General features: G+C 42.1%; 1 protein-coding gene across 1 annotated transcript; it reads left to right on the top strand.

Annotated features, from left to right (window-relative positions):
* The first annotated feature begins 623 nt into the window (after positions 1-623).
* LOC110529205 (DNA-binding protein RFX6) lies at positions 624-9,507 on the top strand. The gene is made up of 19 exons (XM_090183027.1): positions 624-903; positions 1,517-1,670; positions 1,819-1,942; positions 2,061-2,122; positions 2,223-2,300; positions 2,473-2,500; positions 2,683-2,790; positions 3,158-3,235; positions 3,325-3,438; positions 3,532-3,581; positions 3,731-3,890; positions 4,062-4,203; positions 4,315-4,424; positions 4,510-4,627; positions 5,325-5,447; positions 5,665-5,862; positions 6,052-6,570; positions 6,715-6,921; positions 7,092-9,507. Exons 1-19 carry the CDS (start codon positions 708-710, stop codon positions 7,262-7,264), a joined length of 2,742 nt encoding a protein of 913 aa, XP_090039153.1. The 5' UTR covers positions 624-707; the 3' UTR covers positions 7,265-9,507.
* Positions 9,508-10,639: the final 1,132 nt, after the last annotated feature.

Here is a 10,639-nt window from a genome sequence, read left to right as displayed (position 1 = left end):
CGGATTTGTTGTGTTCAGATGTAACTTTAGAGCAAAAAAAACGTATTGGCTTGACTACACTGTAGGGGGACATCCCGAGTAGCATTTGATACAAGGCCTATATCCTTGTTGCTGAAAAACTGTTTCATTTAGGTATTTCGCATAAACCCACAGGAAATAATTATGCGTAAACAAATACACTGCTTTATTGCATAGATGATTCAATTTTAGATTAAAATAGCAAACACTTTTTGTCTGCTAACGGCATAAGGCGCGAGGCAGTGCAGGACTACAGCAGACCAAGGATAGATGTTGGCTTTTTAGTTAATCATTGATAGACTGAATCAGCGCCCCGTCCTCTGCAAATATGATAAATGAATCCCTAGGCAATTACCAATGTGACGTCGTTCTTTAACCACAGCATTGACTCCAAAAAGGTCGTTATCAGAGTTTCATTGTAAGGTGTAGGGAGAGACTTGAGAACTGCGCTTTGTTTTTTTTCTATTAGGCTACTGAAAATGGATATCTAATTATGAGATGAGATGATGAAATTGGGGGAAAAGTATATATAAGTATATTTATTTAGAGAATTGTATTTGTGCGGATAGGATATTTGCCTCATGAAGACAATCTGTGTACATGTTCTTACACATGCATTTAAATGTTCTATTTCAGTTATTTTGTATTTGTTTTGTTTTACTTTTTACCTCATAATATTTTAATTGAACATGCCTATGAAACGGAATACAAGCCCGATCCGGGATGGCCCATTTCTTCATGTTCATCCACCTTCAGCCAAGAAATTCTGCGATGCCTCTGAGGAGTTTATGCACACCGCTTTATCTGACGAGAAATTACCCCGTGATTTCCATGGACATTCACTCTCAAAGTTTGTCGAGGAAGATGATTCGGGAATTAAGTCAGGTGATGAATAAATTCGGATTAATAGGCCTACACATAATTGATTGCTGAGAGGCCCTCTTCCCCTAAGAGTCATCAAATTATAAACGCCATTAAAAATTGAGCGCTTGTTGATGTCAAGCAGTAGTTTGTGCTGTATTAAATTGTGGATCGTTTTTTGTTGAAATATGCCTGCACCAAAGTATACTTTTTTTTATTGTTTGTTGGGTAGGCTAAAAGAAAAGCATGTATTCCAAATCCCATGTTTTCTCCCTCTCTCTTACCATTTGTAGCCTAAACATTCTACTCAATCTGACCAGAAATAAGTCATAGGAGACGCTCTTAGCCAGAGCGAATTATATAGTAGTGAGGACATACATTTTTTCGTACCATGTACCGGTCCCACTTGCGAATCGAGCCCATATCCCTGGCGTTGCAGGCACTATGCTCTTCAAACTGAGCCACATGGGACCCATTTTTCTCTATTATGTTAATTTTCATGACTCTTGGAAATCCTGTCTAGGGAATACTTATTTCTAATTGTATGGTTCATTTAGCCACCTACCTTGTCATGGCCCTGTACAACTGAAAAATATTTTTCACCTCATGACTGTTTTCTCCCCCACAACACTGTCAGAAGCAGAGGACACTAATGAAACCCCATCTTCTGAGGAGGACCAGGATTTTGTTGAGTATTCCAAAGATTTGGCTTTCAAACAGACGACCCCGAGGAAAAGCATCACTCAGATCATAAAAGACAAGAAGAAACAGACTCAGCTCACCCTTCAATGGTAGTGTTCCAAAGTCACAACATTTTATAATATTTCTTGTGTTGTAATGCATTTGTATAGTAACAATCCTTCTTACGAATGTGAATGTTTATTTTTTGTTGTTGATGATTGATTATCCATTTGATTTGTGTGACTGTTGGTTCCCTAGGCTGGAGGAAAACTATATTGTTTGTGAAGGGGTTTGTCTGCCACGTTGCATCCTGTACGCTCACTACCTAGACTTCTGTAGGAAGGAGAAACTGGATCCAGCCTGTGCTGCTACATTTGGCAAGGTGAGATGAGTCTTGAGGATGCTGTGGAGTTTGTGGTGTGATGTTATAGATAAACCCAACTTATGGTGGTGGAAAATGTAAATTATGTTGTTTTTTTTGTATTCTCTGTGCACATTAGACAATTCGTCAGAAATTTCCACTTCTTACAACAAGAAGACTTGGGACCCGAGGTCATTCAAAGTAAGATGTAGAGGGGAATATTTGCTTTTCAAATATAATTGTTCTTGTTCTTATGATATGCCTCAATATAACATGTATGGATGTTGTTGATATTCGACAGATATCATTATTACGGCATTGGCATCAAAGAGAGCAGTGCCTATTATCACTTGGTGTACTCAGGAAAAGGCTTGACGAGGTAAGATCATTCACAGAATTTGCTCTGGAGCATTGTCATAATACACATCAATCTGTAATGTTTGTTATGGGAAGTGATCAGCCAGGTCTGAGGCTACTTACTCAACTATGGAATTGAAATTGCAATGACATTCTGGAATTGAATCTCAGTCTGATTTATTATTTGATTCTAGATTTTCAGGGAGCAAACTCAAGAATGAGGTAAGATTGTTATGAATGAACAGTCTCTAGCAAATATATAACAGACGAATAACAGTTTCTTTTCATTTTCATATCTTCTTGTAAGATTTTAGTGACGTGAATCATGTTTTCTAATACCTTCTACCTGTTACAAGACTACGGCGTCAAACATTCATACTGTTTGATGTTCCTCTATTTAACAGGGAGGATATACTCGGAAATACTCCCTCAGCTCCAAAACAGGAACTTTGCTCCCAGAATTCCCAAGTGTACAGCATCTAGTGCTTCAAGGTTCTGTCTCTAAAGAGAAGGTTTGTATTTTTTTCATCAACACTTCAACTTTCTGTGCCATTCAAATCAAATCAAATGTATTTATATAGCCCTTCGTACATCAGCTGATATCTCAAAGTGCTGTACAGAAACCCAGCCTAAAACCCCAAACAGCAAGCAATGCAGGTGTTGAAGCACGTTGGCTAGGAAAAACTCCCTAGAAAGGCCAAAACCTAGGAGGATTATTAAGATTAAGATTGCTGATCACTTATGGTATTCAGTAGCAAGAAGACTGTAACCGTTGTGAATTATCTTCACACTATGTTAGTGTGAAATGTATGCACTCGCTCTGGATAAGAGCATCTGCTAAATGACTCAAATGTAAATGCAAAACGTTATGTCCCATAGGTGGACACGCTCATCATGATGTACAAAACACATTGTCAGTGCATCCTGGACAATGCCATCAATGTCAACTTTGAAGAGGTATTCTATACAAAATCCAGACAAAAGATTTTGTAGCCTTTTCTGACAAATTTTCTCATGACTCACTATTTATATTTACTATGTTTCAGATACAGAATTTTCTGCTGCATTTCTGGCAAGGAATGCCCGACCATCTTTTACCACTGCTGGATAACTCCATAATCGTGGACATCTTCTGTGTGTGTGACTCTATACTATATAAGGTGGGTGTTTCTCCAGAATCATAAAGCAGCATCCTCATTAGTTGTTGAAGGACTCCTACCTCAACTGGACAGGTTGTGCTATCCATTTTTCAGGTTCTGACAGATGTCCTGATCCCTGCTACGATGCAGGAGATGCCTGAAAGGTAGAGTATTTTTGTCTTTCGACATTTATGTTTTGCTCACCTGGACACCAGATGTATTGTAAGGTTTATGCTATATGGAATTACTAGTCATAAGATATGGCAGTCGGTCCAGGTCATGTACTGTTGTGTGAAGAGTATATTGTTTGCAGTCTCCTGGCAGACATCCGTAACTTGGCCAAGCACTGGGAAGACTGGATGGTGTCTTCTCTGGAAAACCTCCCAGAATGCCTCTCAGAGAAGAAGCTCCCGATCGCACGCAGATTTGTGTCCTCTCTAAAACGTCAGACCTCCTTCTTACACCTTGCCCAGGTAAAGCACTGATAACAGCACAGAAGAATATACATATTTTGTTCATGTTTAACTTTACAAATACATATTTAAAAGTATTTGAAGTATATCTATATATCATTCATTTTATTATGACTCTAAGATATAGAATTTGCATATGTCATTTTTGGTCATTTTTTGTTTTTACAACAGATCGCAAGACCAGCTCTTTTTGACCAGAATGTGGTGAACTCCATGGTGGTGGATATAGATCAAGTGGATTTGAACAGCATAGGGTCACAAGCCCTTTTCACCATCTCAAGTGGTGACCAAGACTCTGACCTCTACTCTGAATGTGAGAGACTTGAATCATTTTCCCTCATCGAACATTTACATTGTACATGGAAAACACTGGCAGGTTAATTCCTGTAAACAATGTTAATTAGCTTTCTCCTCGTGTTGCTAGATGACTCTATAACAGCGTTCCAAGAGCTGAAAGACCTACTGAAGAAGAATGCCACTGTGGAATCCTTTATCGAGTGGCTGGACACTGTTGTGGAGCAGAAGGTCATTAAGGTACGTTGTCCCCATTTCCAATCTAAGATTGGGGTTGTCAGATTGGATGTTGACATCTAATCTGTTTCTTTCTATTTCTCTCCAGCCTGGGAAGCAGAACGGACGGTCCATAAAGAAGCGAGCTCAGGACTTCCTCCTCAAGTGGAGTTTCTTTGGAGCACGTGTTATGCACAACCTCACGTTGAACAACGCCACAAGTTTTGGTAAGAAATGACTACATCCCTCTATAACAGTTCCTCCTGATAGTGTGTATATCCATGGAACATCTAGAACATTTAGGAAATGCTGTACACTAGCCTATTTATATGTCATTTCAGCTTTTAGTTAAATTCATTACTACTGCCATAGCCTAAATGATACCCGGTCGGGCACTACGACAGACACAAACACACTTATCATTTTGTTAGGTCGGCTGGCTCTGAACAGAATGCTACAATGAGCCATAAATTATAATGGCCTAGCCCCAGGTAAACAAAGCATTATCTCTCGGTCGCGTGCACTGTGTTTGGAGACAGACTTCCATGCACCTTCCTCACCTCCTGGCCATGACGGGTCTATCACCAAACAAAAGTCAAACAGACTGGAGAACAATCACATGACCCAACAGGTCAAACAGCAGGCCTGGGGAGATGAAAGCCCAGGTGAAGGCAGACCTCTGGGGCTGGTTGGGTCAAACCCTCCGCACCTGGTGATTGGTGCACAGAACAGCCTTTGGAGCGGTTTCACAATTTGTAAGGTGAAGGTTGTTAGAGAATATTTGGATATTCTGTAATGATAGTGCACATCTGAGCTTCAGAAAAATGTGATAAGATAATAGGTTGATTTCTGGTGGGAAAAACTAGGACAGTAAGAGGTTGTTAGGCTAGTAGCAAACTAAGATGTGTTTTTTTTTCATCCCAGGTTCGTTCCACCTAATCCGCATGCTGCTGGATGAGTATATCCTTCTGGCTATTGAGACACAATTCAACAATGACAAAGAACAAGACCTCCAGAATATCCTAGACAAATACATGAGAAATGCAGGTACACGCAATCGTGACTGTTTTTACTTTTGATCGAAAATATACAATTACATGTCATACATAGAGTATCTAATTATGTTATGTGGAACTCTGATTGTTTTTTTTTTCATTAAGTTGTTATTGAATTTCATCTTAATACTATCCGTTTTTATGAAGCAGTATGGAGTAATTGTAGAGGATGTAGGATCACTGAGGTACATTGTTGTGATTATTTTCAGATGGCAGCAAGGCGGCATTCACTGCCTCCCCTAGCTCCTGTTTCCTGGCCAACCGTAACAAGCCCAGCGCGGTGTCCAGTGATCTGTCTGTGAAGAACGAGTCCCTCTCAGAACACACATACATGACCCTGTCAGCTAATCAGCAGGCAAACATGACTGTCTACCAAGGCTCTGAAACAGATGGATTCTCTCTGTCAGGTGCAAATGTATTTTTAGGGTTACATTTTCTCAGTCAGTTCCTGAATTTAATTTGCCCGATTGTATGTGAGCTTTATTGAAACTTTCATTGGTTTAACATAAATAAGTTTGTGTGATAATTGCTAATTTAATAATAAATGTTCCTATTGTATTGTCTAAAATCTTAGTCACTTTCCTCTATACTCCAAGGACAAATGGACTTTTCCCAGAACAGTGGCCCTCTGATGACCCCTCCCATCTCCCCTGCCATGGTGAACAGGGGCAGTGTCATCAACCAGGGCCCCATGGCCGTCATACCCCAGATCGCCTGCACCACCATCCAGCCCCACATCTCCTGCCAAGCCTTCCCAGACACCATGTACCAGAGCCTGCCTTCCAGTAACCCCAGCTACTACCCAACCACTTCCAACTACCAGGCTGTGTTCAGGCCCCAGACACACGCTCAGGCCCCTGCCTACCACACCCGCTCCGATAGCAGCCACTACCCGTCCTTCAGTGAGCAGCACCTGGCCAAAGACTACTTCAACAGCAGCTGTGCTGTGTCCCCCTACAGCTCCAGACCCACCTCCAATTACAGCACAGTCCCTGATCCTGGGATGGAGACTCAGGGGGTTCAGCTACTGGACTCTGGAGGATACAACTTTGTCATGAGTGGGTTAAACAGTAGTGGCTGTCAGGAGTCTGCCTACTCAACAGCAGGACACAGTGGTAAGGATGAATTATATTGAAATAGGCCCTGAGTAGTCTGTTTTTCCTTGTTAGATCATGTGGTCACGTCACCTAGTCAGAAATAACTCAGGGTTGTACCATAAATGTGTATTCTGCTTATAGAGGAACCTCTCTGTTTTTCAGGGTACTATGGAAACAGTGGCTACCTGGATAGCCAGAGGCTGGGTTCCATGATAGACCAGCATGTGTCAGTTATCAGCAGTGTGAGCAGTATTCGTTCCGTCCCAACATACGCTGATGTACACGACCCCCTCAACATCCTGGATGACACAGGCAGTAAGCCGGCAGGCCCTTACTACCCTGAGTCTGACTCACTGGGCACACCTGGAGGTCAGTGGTGGATTTAATTTATATTTAGTGCTCAAGGCACTTTACATTGTAATAGGGAACGGCATTGTTCCACTACCAATGTGTAGCAATGGCCTGGGTGAAACGATGAGTGCTTTGTATAATTGTTCTAGTAAGTTTCCCATTCAAGATAATTTTGTTTTTGTCTCTAGCTCCTCCCCTCCCCTCCTCGATCTCCGCACCCTGCATGTATGGAGGTCCTGCCCAGTTCCACTCCCAGGATGCACCGCTTCCTCACCAGGGATCATCTGAGGTACGTGACATGGTGTCATCGCTGCCACCCATCAACACTGTGTTTATGGGGTCTAGTGGAGGAGGACCGTGAGCTGTGACAGAACCTCCAACCACCACCACTCCTCAAGGTCCTCTGTTCCCTCTCACACCACTCCTTAAGGTCCTCCGTTCCCTCTCACACCACTCCTTAAGGTCCTCCGTTCCCTCTCACACCACTCCTCAAGATCCTCTGTTCCCTCTCACACCACTCCTCAAGGTCCTCCGTTCCCTCTCACACCGCTCCTCAAGGTCCTCCGTTCCCTCTCACACCGTTCCTTAAGGTCCTCTGTTCCCTCTCACACCACTCCTCAAGGTCCTCCGTTCCCTCTCACACCGCTCCTCAAGGTCCTCCGTTCCGTCTCACACCACTCCTTAAGGTCCTCCGTTCCCTCCCACACCACTCCTCAAGGTCTTCCGTTCCCTCCCACACCATTCCTCAAGGTCCTCCGTTCCCTCCCACACCGTTCCTCAAGGTCCTCCGTTCCCTCCCACACCATTCCTCAAGGTCCTCCGTTCCCTCCCACACCACTCCTCAAGGTCTTCCGTTCCCTCCCACACCATTCCTCAAGGTGCTCCGTTCCCTCCCACACCATTCCTCAAGGTCTTCCGTTCCCTCTCACACCGCTCCTCAAGGTCCTCCGTTCCCTCCCACACCATTCCTCAAGGTCCTCCATTTTCTCTCACACCGCTCCTCAAGGTCCTCCGTTCCCTCTCACACCACTCCTCAAGGTCCTCCGTTCCCTCCCACACCATTCCTCAAGGTCTTCCGTTCCCTCTCACACTGCTCCTCAAGGTCCTCCGTTCCCTCCTACACCACTCCTCAAGGTCCTCCGTTCCCTCTCACACCATTCCTCAAGGTCCTCCGTTCTCTCCCACACCACTCCTCAAGGTCTTCCGTTCCCTCCCACACCACTCCTCAAGGTCCTCCGTTACCTCTCACACCGCTCCTTAAGGGCCTCCATTCCCTCTCACACCACTCCTCAAGGTCCTCCGTTCCCTCCCACACCGTTCCTCAAGGTCCTCCGTTCCCTCCCACACCACTCAGTCACTGTAAGCAATGACTCAGATCACAGACAGAAATATGCTTAAAGTATCTCTTATGTAGCCTATATATCTTTTGTCCATTTTTGAAGCCCTCAGCTGTTCAGTCAATGTGCAGTCAAATGTTTTGATGAATTGAATTAATGAATCATTTGCAATTGAGCCTTTTTAATATAATTCAATCTGTTCATCTTCATCTTCAAAGGCGACTTTGTGTATTTTCTGAGTCAACATGTAAATAAATACCTGTAGAATGATACCAGGAATGTAAACATTTGAAATGTAAAATATATAGTCTCATGTAAGACAGGTTTGATTGATTATACAAGTTTTAAAACAGCATGTTATTTATTTTAGTTGCCTTTATAGCCTGTTACAATGTAATATTAATGCTGGAAATGTATATACTCTCTATCTGAGTTAGGCCAGACGGTGTTTGAAACTAAACTGTAAGCAAAACATTTTTGTATCTTAGGTTTTGATAAATGTAAAATTAAGAGAAAATTAACTTATACACCAATAGAGGTGTTTGACCTGTATATAACCGAATGAGAGGTAGGAGCTTAGAAATGACTGTTGTTTGCAATACAGATTAACATTTATTAAATAATACTGTAAGGCTTCATTCATTAGAGAGAGAGAGAGAGAGAGAGAGAGAGAGACTTTGTTAGTTTGCGTTCATGTGCTTCTTCAGCCATTTGTCTGGTTGTCAGTACATCCAAAATAACAATCTCTAATCTCTCAATTGAAAGCCCCAGTGTCAAAACTCTGTATACACATCCCTTTAATGGCTCAACTGGACCTACACCAGGTGAGGAGAGAAAGATTACTGTCCGGAATGACAATGGAAGAAGCAGTGGATCAAAGTTGAGCTTTGTCTGTTATTATTTGATTTCTTCGTTGTACAATAGAGGGAGATATGGTCAGATAAAGGTGTTTACCAGAAACTAGAACCAATAGAGGTGTTTGACCCACAGCGGGATCAAGCTGTTTATACATTGTGACCCTTTAGAGAAACTTCCGGGGAGTTGTCTAAATGGAGCTTTGTTAGCCTTTGAGCAGATGGAAGCCAATAAAACCATAATCAGTAACATTAGATTGACCAGGGCATTTGTGTGCCGAAATGATATCATTTCGAAGCGATACACTATTTAAATGTATTGAGTTGATACGTACGTGCACAGGCTATGTATTAAAGTAGAGGATTCAACATTTGTCTCCACAACATGAATAAATAAAGCAAAATGAATGATATTCCCCATCAGTGTTATCCTTTATCTACTCAAGGGGAAAATCCATTTCAGCCCATGGACGGGAACAGATGGCTTGAAATCTAATGATGACCAAATCCTGACGTTAAAATAGTTTAATTACAAAGTCAATAATGCCTCCAACAATTGCGGGGACCTTTAGTGTAAAAACAACAGCAGGCTGAACGCAAACGTTGGGACAATGTTTAACCAGAACTTTACATTTGGCGGTGAGTCTCCATATGTAGGCCAGGTGGGCCAAAGATCAAGAGATCCAGGGATGTGTGAGACTGATGGCTTTACTGTTGTATGTCAGAGAATCAAACCACAACACTGCTTTAACCTCACGGGTCTCTCAGACCCACTAAAAACCACCCATAGACACCTCAGATATCATTTCATATGCAAAAAATATATCCTTAATTTTATACCTTGAAGGGTTTTTGCTATTTGTATAGTCATACTGTGAAATTACATTTCCGTTTAGCTGACTTTAGCAGGACATTTCATAGTGTATTTCTACAGGATATTCATTTAAAAAGGGGTCTGACTAGGACATATTTAAACATAATCTCCATCCTTGTCCAGTTCACCTGTATATCCACTGAAGCCTTCAATGCAGGAGAGTGGTTATTATGTACTTTTTACTCATACCTCAAACACACAAGTTCAGTAAAGTGGGGGTTGGAGACCACGTTATCAGCCATACAGGATCAACAATGGCCATATAGAAAGCTCTCTACATACTAGAAGCTGCCTTTTTATCATAATATCAACTGTACAGGTTGCATTAATATGTCCAAGCCACTCGAGATGTCAGTGTTGGGAAGAACAGTGAGCGGACACCTTTAGCAACACTGTAATGTAGGAGCTCTGTCAGAGGTTAGAGTAGAGCCCACTACAAGCCTCTGACATCTTGTCTTTGTGTTGTGTCTTAATGAGTGTGTGTCTATAATGAGTGCATTGCACATAACTGCCTGCTGGAGCCTATGGTAGGACAATATTTAGAGGTGTCCTGTACTGTCAATGATTAAGCTTTTATTGAATGGGATCATTCACAAATCTACATTTGCAGCTAAATATCAAACTTCTACTTCTTTTTTTTTGTATTAGTAAAATGATCTTTTATCCGACAA

Source organism: Oncorhynchus mykiss, chromosome 8, assembly GCF_057628025.1.
Source record: "Oncorhynchus mykiss isolate SJ-2025 chromosome 8, ASM5762802v1, whole genome shotgun sequence".
Lineage (NCBI taxonomy): Eukaryota > Metazoa > Chordata > Actinopteri > Salmoniformes > Salmonidae > Oncorhynchus > Oncorhynchus mykiss.
Note: the sequence above shows the minus strand (reverse complement) of the source record. Positions and strands in the feature narration are given on the sequence as shown.